The 18,273-nt window shown below is 39.0% G+C and overlaps 1 protein-coding gene across 3 annotated transcripts in view; it reads left to right on the plus strand.

Moving 5' to 3' along the window:
- Positions 1-18,273, plus strand: part of Tbc1d15-17 (TBC1 domain family member 15/17) — a 408,033-nt gene that overhangs the window by 58,185 nt on the left and 331,575 nt on the right. For all 3 annotated transcript variants that reach the window (XM_070093434.1, XM_070093435.1, XM_070093436.1), the window contains exons 4-5: positions 2,725-2,801; positions 3,034-3,158. In XM_070093434.1, the coding sequence (XP_069949535.1) occupies positions 2,725-2,801; positions 3,034-3,158 (202 nt within the window). The remainder of the gene's footprint in view (positions 1-2,724; positions 2,802-3,033; positions 3,159-18,273) is intronic.

The following is an 18,273-nucleotide window of genomic DNA, read 5'->3' on the forward strand; positions in this document are numbered from 1 at the left end:
AGTAGCAGGCAGTTTTACCAGGAAGTGTTCACCATGCTTCAGACGAGAAGGTAGTTGTTGATAATTTGGTGGGCGGTCTATTGCAGGTGTTCTTCCTTGGTACTTGAATACTATTTGTCTGATGACAGACAAACAGAATTCGCTGTATTGTGGTTTGTTTCTGGTCCTCATCTTATACATATAATAAATATTGAGCATGGAAATGTCCAGAAGATGGAAAAAGAGTTTTATGTACCACTTATAACTCTTGTGAACACAATCAGCAAACCCAATCTGCATGTCACATTTGTCCACTGAACGCATATTGAAGGTGTAATCAATCACAGCTGCAGGTTTTAGAATGGGTTCATTGCTCTCTCTATGCTGCCTGCAAGTGTCTGCCATTTCATTAGGGTGAACTGATGACAACAGTGTGACATCTCGTTTGTCATGCCACTGAAATGCCATGATGTCATTGGCAGCAAACGCCTGCACCTCACCTCTACGAGTGCCAGCGTCAAACCTGGGCATATGTTTCCGATTTACACACACTGTGCCACACACATCTGTCATGTTCACTCGCAAAAAATGACTGAGTGTGGGGCTTGTGTACCAGTTATCAGTATATAATATATGCCCCTTACCAAGGTATGGTTCTATCATTGTTCTAACCACATCACCAGAGATGCCCAATAACTTCCTGGTATTTTGAAATTTATAACTTCCAGTGTACACAATAATATCGAATAGCAGACCACTGTAACAATCACAAAGCACAAACAACTTTATACCAAAGCGTTTCCTCTTGCTTGATATGTACTGCTTGAAAGAGAGTCTTCCTTTGAACAGAATCAAAGACTCGTCAATTACAAGCTTCCTGAAGGGATAAAAATACATATTGAATTTCTCTTTCAGATACACAAACACATGCCTAATCTTATATAACCTGTCGTTTCTGTCAGGCCTGGTTTTGTCTGAAAAGTAAAGCATACGTAATAGTAGCACAAATCGTTTCACTGGCATTATATCACTGAAACCTGTGGTTGCAATCAGGCGGTCTGTTTGACTTTGTGCTTGTACACATGTGGCATAAGCATTATTGTGGCAAAGAAAAGATACATCTCAGCCACAGTTGATTCCTTCCACTGGTGTGGACTTGATTTTGGTGAAAGTATTGTGTTTGCCATGGTGTACTCGTAGTATGTGTTGCTTTCCATGACAATACTTTCGATCAAGGGTTCGTCAAAGAATAACTCGAAACATTCCAGTTCACTGGCATTGTTCCCAAGTGTACAAGATGGCCGTATTCCACTTTGGCTGTCATGAAACTGGTGGGGATTTGGAACAAAATTGACAGCTTCCTGCCAATCCCAGGTGCGGTCTGCTGGTGGGTACTGGACAATGACAGTTGGTTGTGGTTGTGGAGGTTGTGGTTGTGGAGGTTGTGGTTGTGGAGGCTGGTGTGGTGGGTGGGTGGGGGATGGTGGCCTTTGTTGTAGATCAGCTGAGGCAGCGGCGTGGGTGGCAGCATGGCCCACTGCTGGTGCCTCATGGCTGGCACCACCACTACCACCGCCATGCACAGTTTCCATCCCAGTTGCAACACTATCATCGTCATTTTCACTGTTCCTGTTGTACAGCCACGGGATGTACTCCGAGATGTACTCCTTCCCCTTGGAATAGCATATGGCACACTACCAGAGTGCATATATCGTCGTATATACTGACACTTCACTGGGGAATATTGCACTTCACTATCACTACTGGAACTAGTTTGAAGAGCTTGTAGTTCATATTCACTATCACTATCATCACAAATGCTCACATCTGAGTCTGGGATTTGGGAAAATAGGAGTTTCCTCTTTGATTCTGGTACAACTGAACGTGAACAAGACGGCCCAGCACCAGAGGTGGAAGGCTGAGGGTCGTCTGGGTTTTCCTCACTATTACCGATATTATGGTCATTAGTTTCGGTCAAAACCTCACCAAAACCTTGAAACTCATCTTCACTGGCACTTCCATCTGTATTAGAACTGTCACTGGGGAACAAAAGTGTCCCAATTCACCGAGGAGTGAGGAACTTCTTACTGCGAGGCATGGTGGACATTGTGTACTAAGATGGCGTTACCACAATGCACCACTGGGTCCCAGATTTTTTTTCTACCACGCACACCGACCACACAGACCCATTCTCTCACATCTAGGCCTACCAGCCTTTTCCTGCAAGATTTGATGGCGCTAGAATTTATGCGTACTAGTATGTCAAAAACCCTTGCGCGTAAGCCGTACTAGTACATCCGAAACCCTCAAAGGGTTAAACTTCAGCAGTAGCAACAATGTCAAACCCTGTAAGGGAAAAATTATGACATGTATGTTATGTTTTTTAACCAAACATAGATATATGTTGACGTGCGACAGGCTCCGAACGTAGATCTACGTTTTTTTTACATGCTTTCAAATGGGGAAAATCAAGGTAGGAGTGCAATGCACATGAATGTAGATCTACGTTTGGACAGTTTAAGGGTTAATTATTTTACTATACTAAAGTAGTCTACCTGTTTATTTTGTTTTTAACACAACAGCCATCTCCCAACCAGGCAGGGTGACCTGAGGAATAAGGAATATAAAGTTTTTCTTCCTTTTACATTATGACATGCATGGCTTACGGAGGAAGGATTATTTTTCCACTTCCTCATATATTAGTTAAAAATAATTGTTATATATACTTTGTTGTGGACTTTGCAGATTCAGTGGAGATAAGCACACCAAGACGCAATGTTCGCCCCATAGCCATCGAACTAGTTGATCTTCGCAGCTACAGGGTATCTAACTTGACTCACTTGTTATACTCTACATTATTGCTGATTTATTGACCCAGCAAAACAAATAAACATTACTGTTATTTTATGCTGGGATAGTTTTATATAACACTGAAATAATAATAGTACCTATTGAGTTATATTTACCTGAACATTGCATTTTACATATTTTGACAATTTTCTTGTTCTTTTTTGCTTGAAACGTTACAAGCATTTGACAAAAGAAAATTTACAGATTGCAGATGATGATTCCCTTGTTCTGATTCAAAGAGATGGCACCACTCACCCGGCTCTGGCTTTCCGCTCAGGATCTGTCTTATGTTTCGTTGAAGTCCTCCTCAGATACGTTGCTGTTAAAAGGTGTGTATATATGCATATTTTACTATTTTCATTATTATTTTTAATTTTTGCAAATAAAGCTGTTAAAGCTTCTGAAAGATATGCCTGAATATATATATCATAGTACAGTGGACCCTCGACCAACGATGGCATCGATTAACGATAAATCCGACTAGTGATACATTTTAACGCAAAAATTTTGCCTCGACTAGCGCTAAAAATCTCGACCAACACTATTCGTTCCATCTGAGACGCGTCCACTTCTGGCCAGTGTTTACAAGTCAGCCAGCCACCGCGGTCACATCCAAGCATACAATCGGAACATTTCATATTATCACAGCCTTTTTAGTGATTTTACCTGCAAAATAAGTCACCATGGGCCCCAAGAAAGCTTCTAGTGCCAACCCTACAGCAAAAAGGGTGAGAATTACTATGGATATGAAGAAAGAGATCATTGCTAAGTTTGAAAGTGGAGTGCGTGTCTCCGAGCTGGCCAGGTTGTACACAAAACCCCAATCAACCATCGCTACTATTGTGGGCAAGAAAACGGCAATCAAGAAAGCTGTTCTTGCCAAAGGTGCAACTATGTTTTCGAAACTGAGATCGCAAGTACTCGAAGATGTTGAGAGACTGTTATTGGTGTGGATAAACGAAAAACAGATAGCAGGAGATAGCATCTCTCAAGCGATCATATGTGAAAAGGCTAGGAAGTTGCATGACGATTTAATTAAAAAAATGCCAGCAACTAGTGGTGATATGAGTGAATTTAAGGCCAGCAAAGGTTGGTTTGAGAGATTTAAAGGGAAGGGAAGTAACCCCGGAAAAGAACTTGCCACCTCAAGTCCTAATGGAAGGGGATTCCCCTTCTAAACACTAAGACCATCAACACTCTCCCCTCCTCCCATCCCATCAATCATCACCTGATCTTCAATAAAGGTAAGTGTCATGTAACTGTGCATGTCTTCTTCAGTTTGTGTATTAAAATTAATATTTCATGTGGTAAAAACAATTTTTTTTTCATACTTTGGGGTGTCCTACACGAATTAATTTGATTTCCATTATTTCTTATGGGGAAAATTAACTTGACTAATGATAATTTTGACTAACGATGAGCTCTCAGGAACGAATTAATAGCGTTAGTCGAGGGTTCAAGAATCTCTGAGACAAGTGCCTCATTACTTGACCATATCTTGACCAATACTATATACAGTGGACCCTCCCTTTTCGTCTTTAATTTGTTCCAGAGAGTCCAACGAAATGTGAAATCGGCTAAAGCTGAAACCATTTTCCCCATAAATAATATAAATCCAATTAATCCGTTTCAGACATTCGAAAGTATAAACAAAAAATACATTTTATAGAGAAGAACTATATTCCATGGCTTATTTATCTATCACAATTCATCTAATATGACATAAACAATATTAATAACATAGAAACATGATATATACTCTAGAATGAATAAAATTTGTCATTATGTATGTGAGGAGTAAGTGGTGGTGGTGATGTTGGGTTTGTAATTTATAAATAAGAAATACACTGGACCCACGACCAATGATATTAATCCGTTCCAGAGAGCTTCTCCTTAGCCAAATTATCGTTAGCTGAATTATTTTTCCCCATAAGAAATAATGGAAATCTAATTAATCCATTCCAGACACCCAAAAGTATGAAAAAAAAATTGTATCGCATGTACACGTGCAAGCGTCAGGACTGGCTTGTAAACAGTGGCATACTAGCTGAAGGCAGGGCAGCTGAGGCATGCTCAGGCTGAGCGGACAGATGGACGCGTTCGAGATGAATGTCATTACCCGAGTTTTTCATTGTTGGTCGAGCCAATATTTTTACGCAAAAATGCATCGTTGTCCAATTTTATCATTAGCTGATGCCATCGTTGGTTGAGGGTCCACTGTATTTACACTTTAATTTATAAATGAGAAATTTTTACACTTTATCAATAAGAAATATTTACGCTTACTATACCTTGGAGATGCTGGCATTGGTTTAGGGTGGTGGAAGAGAAACCATACCCCCAGCCGGGATTGAACCCGCGGTCATAGAGTCTCAAAACTCCAGCTCGTCGTGTTAGCCACTAGACCAGCTAGCCATTTGTGGTCACAGAGGTGCCTGTGCTAACCTTCCTATGGTGTAGAAATATACCTAGTTGGATGAATCTTATTGTGGCTAGCTGGTCTAGTGGCTAACGCGACGGGCTGGAGTTTTGAGACTCTATGACCGCGGGTTCAATCCCGGCCGGGGGTATGGTTTGTTTGCAATCGTGTCATTACGATTTCTTAAGTCATGGTGGAAGAGAGGCAGGGTGGCGTATGTTTGTCAGTGTCCCATATACCTCAAACAGCAATGGAGGAGTCAGTTTCGTGTCGTAGTTTTTCTGTCGCTTAATCGCTTAACTTATTTGCTACACTGTTAATGGTACACTTTATAGCTGGCTGGCGCTATAGTCTTTATCGACTCCTGCTGCTTTAGTATTGTACATATTGTAGAATCACTGAAGAAGGCACATTCTTCCCTCTCTCCCTCCTCCACTCTGGTACTTTGCTGCGAGTTTTTTCTTGACTTCTATCATGTTTCTTACCTTCTTTATCAACGAGCTGGCCTAGCAACTTTCTTTGGGCAATGATGACTTACTTAGCAGTCACACAAAATAAACAAGTGAAAAAAACAGTGAATTATTACGAAATGTTTCCTATGGCCTTGCAGGATAATGTTCACTCGCCCATAAACAAAGTGACACTGCCTCCTCAGAATGCGTGTGTGGGAGGTTGTGTGCGCAGCACGTTTGGACATGTACCGTACCACCGATGAGAATGGAGGAAAGCAACAAAAACGAAGCCAATAATTTTACGGAAAAAAAACGGCGATAGTGGAAATGAGCAAAAGCAGCCCAACGAAAAGGGAGGGTCCACTGTAATAATATCTTTATTTTCTGTAAGTGGACGTACCAGGTACACATGCCTAGCTGACATCAGTGACATACTACTGTATAGAAAGCTCCTTGTTATGCAGAGCATTTCAGGCAAATTTGGTCAGTTTTTGTCCCAGGATGCAACCCACACCAGTTGCCTAACACCCAGATACCCATTTTACTGATAAGTGAATGGGGACAACAGGTGTAAGGAAACATGCCCAATATTTTCATCCTTGCTGGGAATTGAACCACAGACCTTCAGAATGTGAAGTGAGAGCTTTACCTACCAGTCCACTCAAAACAGGAATAATCACAGACAACACCACAGACCACTACCCCACCTTCCTCATAACTAACTAATGTAAATTCCCATAAAATGCTAGTAAAATCTCATTTCATCCAATGATGAGTCATCAGTATACAAGTTTATTTCAGCATTAAGTGAATGACAAAAAAAGGCATAATACCGTGACTCGAACAATACACAAATAACCCACACATAGAAGAGAGGAGCTTACGATGACGTTTCGGTCCGATTTGGACCATTGGTAAAGTCACATTAACAGAAAGGAGAGAAAGAGGGAGTATATATAGCCCAGCAGACATTGACGGGAGCAAGAGCGGTAGTAGTGGAGGTAGTAGTAGTAGTGGAGTCAGTCAAATACTAAGAAAGAGGAGCATTTGAAGGGAGCTAGGGGCCCACAGAGGGTAGGAGCAAGAACACAGAGGGGGGAAAAATAATTAAAGAACAAATACCCAAGGCAGAAGAAAGAGAACTGAAAGGAAAAAGAGGGAAGAGCAAAGGGGAAGAGGGAGAAGGGGAAAAAAGAATCAGATTAAGTCACGGGTGTTCTGAAGTTTGGAGCATTTTACAATGTAATGGGAAAGGAAGGCATCTACAAAGACAAAGCCAGGACTATGATTCATACAAGGAAAGTTCTATATAAGGGAGGATTCAACCAAACAGCAACTGTGAATGTTAGAAGTAGGGTAGACAGTTTTAGCAGAAGACCAGTCAATAGGATGACTGCGTTCTCTGACATGACAGAAAAGAGCAGTGTTGGTGTCGGCAAGCCTAACACTACTTTTGTGCTCCTTAAGTCTGTCAGAAAGAGGTTGGCCAGTTTCTCCAAAGTACTGAAGAGGACAGGAGGAACAAGAAATAGAGTAGACACCAGGAGCATCTGTAGAGGGAGGAGAGGTATGAACCAGTTGATATATGACAGTACTTGCTAATCTAATAAGGAAGCCTAAGCACCTTTATAATACTTACAAGCAGATTTAGAAACATAAAAGGGATATGGAAAAGACCTGGAAAACCCTCTCTTAAATCCTGAGTTCTCAAAAATCGCCCAGAAACAGAGATATAAACTTAACTAAACCAGATGAACCTCACATCCAGCCAACAAACTTAATGTCTTCTCTACTATAGGGTCAAAATTGGCAAGCAGAATTCCAATTTCAAATACTCAAGAAAAATGACTGACTTATTGGAAATTACCCAAATTCTCTATATTTAGTTCCAACTAATCCTACTGAAGTCTCGCTCATCATAGTCACTGAAATACAATATGGGAAACCTAAATAATTTGCCACCACTAATGTACTAAAAAGCAAGTTATGTGCTGCCACCCACTATCACAACTCTGTTTACCAAATCAGTGGAATCTTCAACTTTGCCATCAATACTTAAGATAGCAAGGGTTACCCCAGTCCTCAGAGGAGGCAATCCAGCTGCAGTTAATAACTATAGGCCTATATCAAACTTGCCTTTACTATCTAAAATCTTTGAAAAAAATAATACATAAAAAAGTTTACTTCTGCCTAATATCTCACAACATACTTAATCCCTGCCATTTTGGTTTTAAGCTTGTATGAATGATGCAATTATACAAATGCTGGAACTGGTTTATGTAGCTCTGGAAAAATGAATATCCTCTAGGACTCTTCATAGGCCTGCAAAAAAGCATTTGACACAGTGGGCCACAATATCCTGCACCATAAACTACTGAGAGTAAGAAGAGTGAGACACTTAAGCAACACATTAGAATCTTTATTGAAGAAACGTTTTTCCACACAGTAGCTTCATCAGTCCATACAAAAGAGAATGGTGAAGAACAGGAGTAGTTTGAGGTAATCAGTCCCTCAGCCTTGAGTCGATGTACTCAGCACATCAGTCTTGAAAAGAATACAGCATATGTGCAAAGAAGTGGCTTATATACTGTAGACAGGTGAGGTGAAACAATTGTAGGAGGTATCACACTTGAGAAATCCAAATGTAGAAGTAGGTCTTTGTCTGAAGGTTGGACAAGCGTTGAAGAATTCCTTGAATCAAGATCCCATGATGTTGCAGTGTCTGACAGATGTGATAAATGGTTTAAAACCGACAAGTTGAAGATTGAGTCACTGAAGCAACATATAGGAATCTTTATTGAGGCAACGTTCTTCAGTAAAGATTCCCATATGTTGCTCAAGTGTCTCAATCTTCAACTTGTCGGTTTTAAATCATTTATCACTACTGAAATTATCTATGTGGATGGCTACCAGCAAATTCATTCTCAATATAGATAAAACCTACTACATGCTGTTTGGAAACAGAGCTTTAAGTATCCAGTTCAACTTACTAATTAGTGATTTTCCCATTACAAGACACACTGATGGAAAATTTTTAGGTCTTCATCTTGACTGCAACCTTAAATTTCATGCCCACATCTAACATATAGCCAAGAAGGCCTCAGAAACAGTAGGCATCCTCTCCAAGATATGGTATTATATACCCCAAACAAAACTACTTAAACTAATCTACCCTTACCTCTCTAATCTACCCTTTACTATAGCAAATCACCTTTAACCATTAATAACCTAACAAAGTTACTGAGTGGACTGTCACCCATTCCTGTGCCAGACAGCACGCCCCTCTGCTCTTCTAAAGTTTGTACTTACTTAATATATGAAATATGCACTCGTTTACTGTGCCTCTTATATATTTAGAACACTAAACTCCAGCATAAACTCTCCCTTGAAACTTGTTCTTGATAGCTACAACAGAGCACACAGGCACAACACAAGTTACAAAACTCTTCGACATCCTCCGTGTCTGCCTCCCCCTATGCAAAAATACATTTCACATAAAAGGCCCTAAAATCTGGGATTTATTGCCCAAACCAGTGAAAGGTCCCCTATCTGCCAATCAGTTTAGAGCTGTTGTTAAAAATCACCATCTCCCTAACATAACTAGACCAATACAGCTATACCAAACAAAACCAACTCATCTAACTCAATCTCTGTTCTACAAGGCTTCCCCAAGTTCCCCTAGAAAATTACTTACTCATTTTGTTCCATTATAATTCTATGGAAACCTAATAAACTTCCAATTTCTACACCATTTCTTATAATCATTGTATTGCCAGAAGACGTAGAGCCACTTTGAAACTACTTAAGAAATCCCAATTAACTTTAGATCACTGAATCAGTTTAAAGTATAATGAGTATTTAAATCTGTACTATTATTTTGTACACTTAAAAAAAAAAAATCTACTCAACCTGTATCTAGTGTTAAGTTGCCTGTAAGCATTAGAATTAGTCTGCCTGAAATGCACTGCATGCTAATTGCTTTCTTTTGTGCTTAGCAATATTTTATTACATGTAAACTACATTTTGTATACTGCAGAAAAAAATGATATTTCTGGCCAGTGGCACATAAAGCAAAATTGCATATAGTGAACCCATTATAACGTGAAAGATAGGGATTCTTTCTGAGATATTGCAGATTTAACCCTTTCACTGTTGGTGCCGTAGTGCTACGGCTTACAAGCCAGTGCTGATGCCATAGTACTATGGCTTACAAGTCAGTGATGGTGCCAAAGTTGTAGCAGCTTCAAATTTAGTGGGAGAAAGCTGGTAGACCTACATATGAGAGAATGGGTCCGAGTGGTCATTGTGTGCAGTATAAAAAAAACTCCTGCAGCACACAGTGCATAATGAGTGATAAAAACTCCGACTGTGTTTTTGTTTAAAACACTGACTTTGCAGTATATTTTCATATGATATTTATGGTCGTATTCTCGTTTTCTTGGTCTCATTTGATAAAATTGAAGATATATAATAGAAATTGAGATGATTTTGAATGGTTTTTGGACTAAAAGTACCTAGAAATTGAGCTCGAGTAGCGGAAATGTTAGATTTTTGCCGATGTTCAAGAGTAAGCAAATCACGCCATGCATCCAGTACATGTCATCTAGTTAGTTTAATATTCTTTCACAAATGTGCTGATATTATTTATACCATTTTTACAATAATGCAGTAGTCAGCATAACAGTAAATCTTCTATTTTTTGTGTAAATAAAAATTCAAAATGAAAAGCAAGCATAATATAAGAGGGCCTGGAGACATGACTAATGAACAGAGAAAATGTTATTTTAGTGTTAGAAATGTTTGCATTGTTTATTCTGGTCAATATTTTTAAATTGGCCTTACTTGAATCGTGTATGAAATTGGCCAAATTACCAATTTCTGATCACTTTATTGGGCAGTTGAAATCAGTAAATGAGTGGTTTCTTGTTCTCAGTCGATAGAACAAATGGAGTTCTAGCGAAAGAGCTATGAGCTTGGTCGACTGCAACAATAGAATTGGCCTAAAATAGGGCTGAAAGTGGGCAAAATCGCGATGTATAAATATCGCCAAGATTGCTAACTTCACGAGAGCGTAATTCTGTAAGTTTTCCATCAGATTTCGTACTTTTGGTGTCATTATCACCGAGAAAAGATTCTCTATCATTTCATAAGAATTCATTTCATAAGAATTTTTTTTTTGTTGTTGTTGTTGTTGTTGACACTGAGAGTAAGTTTGTGAGCAGGGGTCTTGACAGTGAAAGGGTTAACATATTACAGGGTGACCATCACTAATCTAGCACCATCAGGGCCTGTAGAGTGCCAGATTAGTGATTTTTCTGGATTACAGAGTGGCTAGGCTTGAATTTACGCATCAGCGATTTCACCCACTTTATGCCCTATTTTTGGCCCATTCCATTTTTCTAGTCTACCAAACTTATAGCTATTTCACTAGTACAGTAGGCCATTATATAACATGGATTTATTTGCCATGTTGTAGTTATTGCACTATTGAAAAATTGCGACACAATTTTATACAACACTTTGTAAAATTAACACGGTTCCATTAATAATAATAATAAGAAGCTTCTGAACGCACTGTTTATCTCGCCGTGGAAGCATTACTCATGTTTTTCTTCCATTTTTTGTAGTTATTTTGCCAATTTCTTTTTTCTAACCATGGGTCCTAAGAAAGTAAGTGCAAAGGACAGTGCTGAGAAGAAAAAGAGGAAAAAGAGGATGATGTCCATGGAATTAAACCATGAAATCATAGATAAGCACAAGCAAGGTGTGTGGTTTGTGGGTTGAGGGGGAAACTCGTTTGTAACTTGAATTTTGGCTTGTAGCTCAGAGCAAAAAATCGACCGAGTGACGGCTTGTATCTCAAAAAACTTGTATGTTGGGGCACTTTTAAGTTGAGGTTCCACTGTATTAGAGAAGAAATAGCCTATGACCAAAGCGTCGTTTTGTTCAATTAAAAAGAATGAGGTAAATATATGAGTTTGTGTGATGACTGACTTGATTGACTGACTGACTGATTGATTGATTGATTGATTGATTGATTGATTGACTTGACCTTGGCTTACTTTACTGGCTGACTTGATTGACAGGCTTACTTGACTGACTGACTTGACTGACTGACTTCACTTACTGGCTTGACTGATTTGCTAACTGACTGACTTGACTGATTTACTAACTGACTTGACTGATTTACTAACTGACTTGACTGATTTACTGACTTGACTGATTTACTAACTGACTGCTTTACTGACTGACTTAAAGTTAGACTTTTACACTGAAGAGGACCCTGACAAATCTAGAAGTAGTTCTCTGAAACATTGTGTAGAGCAGCTGATGTTTTACCATCAGCTCAAGCTGCCACTTTGTTGTGGGTCAGTGGGGGAGACCTGCTGCCATCCCCTGCCACCCCTGACACTTCCACCACCACCATCCCAGCCTTCGTCAATATGTGTTCAGCTCCACTGTCTTAGAAGCTAGCTGTGTTTGTGAATTGTGTTTTTATCTTTTAATTTCCATGTCTTGTATCTGCCGAGCAGTCATGGCACCCAGTAGGCATACGAGTGCTGCTGAAAGTGGCAAGAAAAGGTATAAACATTTAGGTCTTAAGAGTTATGAGGAAAATAGAGATATTAGACAAGAGATAGCCTGTGGCATTAATGAAGTGTCAGTTTGTACAATAATAAAGAATGAGGTAAATACATGAGTTTGTGTGATGAGTAACTGACTGACTGACTTATTTGACTGACAGACTTGACTGACTTACTGACTTTACTGACTGACTTGATTGACTTGACTGACTGATTTGATCAACTTGACTGACTTACTTTTCTGACTGATTTACTGACTTGACTGACTTAAAGTTAGACTTTTTCACTGAAGAGGACCCTGACAAATCTAGAAGCAGTGCTCTGAAATGGTGTCTAGAGCAGCTGTTGATGCCTTATTGTTGGCTGTATAATGTACTGCAGGGTAAAATAGAACAGAAATCCATACCAGAATTTATGCACACTCCAAAAGAACCATCAACTTCAGTACCAGAACCTCTACCATCCACCTCAGCCCAGTAGGGCCACAGCATAACTCTCCACTCTCTTCGCAATCATCGACAAACGCCGGCACCCACAATTTAAGGCAAGTATTACTACTAATTCTGTTGCATGTGTAGTCTTTAGCAGTAAAAACAGCGTAATACATCACGCCATTGAACTACAGTTACATATTCACTTTTATTTTTGTAAGATCTGGAGGTCTAAAAAAAGTTGTTCGGGTTTTTTGGGGCTCCCAGGAATGTAACCCTGTTTTTCCCCTAAGCTCTTCAGTTTATCTAACACGGATTTACCTAACATGGCGTTTTCAGGAACGTAACTTCCATGTTATATAACAGTCTACTGTATTCCTTTTATTCTGTCGACTGAGTACAAGAAACCACCCATTTACTTATTTCAACTAACCAATAAAGTGGTCAGAAATTGGTAATTTTGCCAATTTCACACAAATTTCAAGCAATGCTAGTTTCAAAATAGAGTCCAGAATAAACAATGCAGACATTCCTGGCACTAAAATAATATTTTCTCTGTTTATTAGTCATGTCTCCAGGCCCCTCTTATATTACGCTTGCTTTCCATTTTGAATTTTTATTCACAGAAAAAAATAGAAAATTTACTGTTATGTAGGCTACTTCATTGTTGTAAAAATTGTATAAATAATGTCAAGCTATTTGTGGCTGCATATTAAACCAGCCAGTTGGACAAATATTGGATGGTGTCATCATTTGTTTACTTTTGAACATCGGCAAAAATTGAACATTTCCGCTAGTTGGAACTCAATTTCAAGGTACTTTCTGTCTTAAAACCAATCAAAATCATATCTACTTCTGTAACATATCTTCCAGTCTATCAAATGAGACCAAAATAAATGAGAAACAACCATAAAACCCATACGGAAATACACCGTAAAGTCGGTTTTACACCATGAGCACGTTCACAGTTTTTTCTCATGCGCTGCGTACTGTAGGATTTTTTTTATATAGTGCACACAGATGTATTCTCTCATCTGTAGGCCCAAATTTACAGGTCAAAGCCTATCTGAGTGAGCTGAGCTCATGGTGACTGACAGTGGCTTCAAAGCCACCTTATCTTTTATGGACAATGTACAGTGTATGTGCTTTACATCACGAGAAGCATTTCTTTTTTTCATTGGAACCATGGCTAGGGCTAAAAGTGAGCAGGTTATAACAGTAAATGGAAAAAGAGAAATATAAACGACTTAAGCAGCAATCTTTCCTGGTTATATTTTGTTTTCCAAGAAATAGGGTAAATCTTCTGTTTTTGTGTGAGTAAGAATTCAAATTGGAAGGTAAGTGTAATACACTAGGGCCTCACTTGTACTGCAGGTTAGGTTCCATGCTGTTGCTGGAAAGCAGAATGCCATTTTTTTCCAATTACAATGGAACCCTGAGTTTCGGCCATAATTTGTTCCAGATGGCTGTTCGAGTGCTGTTACCGAACGAATTTGTTCCCATAATGAATAATGTAAATTAGATTATTCCGTTTCAGACCCCCAAAAATACACTTACAAAAGCACTTACAATAATACACTTACATAATTGTTCGAGTTGGGAGGTGGCCGAAATTTGGGGTACCACTGTATAAGTGCATATAAATGCCGTATAACAAGTTTACATTAACATATATTAATTAGGAATGGAATTAGGCATTAAAAACAATAAAAAGTAAAATACACACACAGTACACCCATTACTTACCTTAAAATATTTGTAGCCTTAATGTAGGGTGAGAGGTGAGTTTTATTTGTAGGAAGTAAGGTTTGGGATGTATAGTAGCCAGCCAGGTCAGCCCACCCCACCCCACCCCACCCACACATAATATACTACACTTAATTAAAGTGCCCCAGAGCGATAAACTACATATACAGTGGAACCTCGGGTTATGAACATCCCACCATGCGAATTTTTCAGGATACGAACCGTCGTTCGGTCGATTTTTTGCTTCAGTATACGAAAGAAATTTCAGGATGCGAACTTCCCCCTCAATGGGGGTTCCTTAACCCTTTGACTGTCGAAACCCCAAATCCTGAAGTGTCTCCTGGTGTCAAAAAATATTTGAGAAAAAAAATATTTTTTCTTATGAAAATGTTAAGATTATTTTTCTGATTGTTTAAAGCTCCCCCCCCCCCCAAAAAAAAAAAAAAAAAATTGCCCTCGATACTTACCAAGATATAGAGGCGTGAAGTTGGCAGAAAATGAGTTGCTGCGCCGCTCACCCGGTAAACATTTTTTTTTAATCCCATTCGAAGGTATCTTGCTTTTTCCACTACTTTATTTTTTTCAGGTAATTTATGTGGCCTGTGAGACCAAAGTAAGGTGTAATGTACCTATATACACTCATTGTATACTATACAACACAGTAAGCTTACAAACATAATTATCAATATATTGTTTACAAAACTTGTTTACACAAGCAAACAATACAAAAATTTTTTTATTACTATTGTTCTATAATATATATACATATATATATTCACTGGACACTTTCATGTAACTGCTATTATATTCAAGCTTGTGTTGTGTGTGAGTGTGTGTTTTGTAGTATACATATGTACAAAACTAAAGCAGAAGGAGTCTATAAAGGCTATAGTGCCAGCACAGGGCATTACAGTAATTTCTAAGCAATGAACCTCTGTCAATAAAAAGATGGGAAAGCTGCTGTTGACATGGTTAATGGAGAAATAGTTTCCAAGAGATACGTAGTGTAATGAGATGAACATAAAAATTGTACATAGCAGTTCTTAAGAAAAGTGTGAACTCCTGACAGGACATGCCGCTCTGTATTTCTTCTCCAAGGTATGTAAATGTTGTATGTACACCAGATCTAATTCAATTAGCCTCACAAACTCCGTTTTCTCTTATAACACCTCTGACGTTTTCATAGCGAGAATGCACGACCACTCCCTACCACAATTCTCCTCTCTCCGACGTCCATGTAATGATATATTTTATTCATTCTAGAGTATAAATCAGGTTTCTATGTTATTTATATTGTTTATTATGTCATATTAGATGAATTGTGACAGATAAATAAGCCGTAGAGTTCATATTAGGGTTATTTTGCCATGCCTCCTGAGAGCAGAAATTCAGCTGGAATGAATTAATTGCATTTCAGTTAATTTAAATGAGGAAAATTGACCCAGCATGCGAATAAATCAGGATACGAACAAGTCTGCGGAATGGATTAAATTCGTAACCCGAGGTTCCACTGTACAGTACATTTATTAATTACCTTAAAATATTTGTAGTCTTAATGTAGGGTGTGAGGTGAGTTTTATTTATAGGAAGTCAGGCTTGGGAAGTATGGTATCCAGCAAGGGCAGCCCTCCACACCCCACCCACATGTAATGTAAACAAACCAGGCGTACGAGGCTGGTTATCATTACTTTACATTGTGTACAAGTTGTCTCCACATTGATACAGTAGAATAAATAAAGAGACACACTCCCATTCTTATTTAACGCTATTTTTAGAAGAAATGATGCTCTGAGTGAAGGCATACGAAAGGAATAATTTTCTAGTTACCCCCAGTAATATTACAGTGGTCCCTCAATTATCGTCCTTAATCCGTTCCTGGAAGTGGGACTATTATCGAAATAGACGATTTTCGAATCAATTTTCCCCATAAGAATTAATGTAAATCCAATTAATTTGTTCCAGACACCCAGAAGTATCAACAACAATTTTTTTTTTTACCAAAAAGATAGATTTACATGCACAAAAGAATGAACATTCAACATGACAGTTACCTTTATTGAAGGCTGTTGTTGATGAATGGAAGACAGGGAGGAGAGAGGGAAGAGAGGTTATTGTTTGGAAGGGGAATCCCCCTCCATAAGGACTAGGTCACTTCAGGGGTCACTTCCCTAGCATAAATATAGATTTACATGCAGAAAAAAAGCCAAATAAATGTAAAGCACTAATAAAATGTATAAATGAACATTGGGAATAGGGGTAGTTGATGAGTGGAACGGTCTGCCTAGTAGGGTGATCGAAGCTAAAACATTGGGTAGTATGAAATTTAGGTTGAATAAATACATGAGCGAGAGGGGTTGGATTTGAGTCAGACTTGCACCTGAGCTTATTGCTTGGGTAGCATTTGCTCTGTTACTGGGTTGGATTTGTGAAGGACCTGCCTAGTATGGGCCAGCAGGCCTGTTGCAGTGTTCCTACTTTCTTAAGTTCTTATTTAACATCACACTTACCAGTAGGGTGATCGGGGCTAGGACCTTGGGTAGCTTTAAGAAGAGATTGGACAAATATATGAGTGGGAGGAGCTGAGTTTGATTTGTGTCATTGGGTATGGGAGTAAATTCTTGGGTAGCTTTGGGTAGAGGTCATTTTGATAAGGACCTGCCTTGTATGGGCCAGTAGACCTGCAGTGTTCTTCCATTGTTATGTTCTTAGTGGGAAGGATTGTAAAGGACCTGCCTAGTATGGGCCAACCGGCCTACTGCAGTGTTCCTCCTTTTTCATTTTCTTATTGGAGACTTGTTTGTGTGAGGGAGGGATGGCAAGTTTATTGTTGGAGAATATGACACAGATATCAACTCTACGGCTTATTTATCTATCACAATTCAACTAATATGACATAATAAACAATATTAATAACATAGAAACATGGAATATATTCTAGAATGAATAAAATAAATCATTATGTATGTCACGAGAGGTGTTGTGTTGTGTTGTTGGGTATATAAGGGCCACTGAGAGTAAGCCGTCCATAATGGTGGTGAAGCAGCAGCTGAGGAGGCGGTGTTTTCTGTAGCCCTATATAACTCCAACAACATTGGAGGAGTTGATAGAATTGCTGAATCACTAAAGAAGGAACCCTCTACAACCATCACTACCACCTTCTACCACTATTACAACTGTTACCACCATCACTACTACCTTCTACCACCATCACTACCACCATCAACCACTATCACAACTGCTTCCCCTCTACCACCACCACCTTTGAATTTTTCTACAAACTTTTTCATAAATTATGTGTGTTTCTCACATTCTTTACCAAAGGGCTGGCACTAGAAGCTTTCTTTGGAGCCATGGTAGCTTATTTAGCACTTGCAAGCACTAAAATCAATGGAATATTATGAAATATTTCGTAGGAGCAAGTGAGGGGACCGTCGCTCACTGGTAAACAATGGCACACTGGCTGGGAAGGCAGGCCCAGGCGGCTCAGAGTGTGAGTACGCGTCCCGGACGAAGGACGATTAGTGAGTTAATGGACCATTTGCAAGCCAATGTTTAGACGAAATAACGGGACTATTTCCAAAATGGACGACTTTCAGGCCGGACGATTATTGAGGGACCACTGTGTAGTGACACATTTTCTCTGATATTGGACTACAAGTCTCCTGGCTACCACATTTCATATTTATGTTAATTTATTCCACAGTTGGGTTTATTTATCACGTTTATATGTTACATAGTGTGTTTATTGCATAATATTGAAAAAAATATCATAGATGGATTAAAGGAAATGTCTCTATTAACCCTTTGACTGT

Source organism: Cherax quadricarinatus, chromosome 42, assembly GCF_038502225.1.
Source record: "Cherax quadricarinatus isolate ZL_2023a chromosome 42, ASM3850222v1, whole genome shotgun sequence".
Classification (NCBI taxonomy): domain Eukaryota; kingdom Metazoa; phylum Arthropoda; class Malacostraca; order Decapoda; family Parastacidae; genus Cherax; species Cherax quadricarinatus.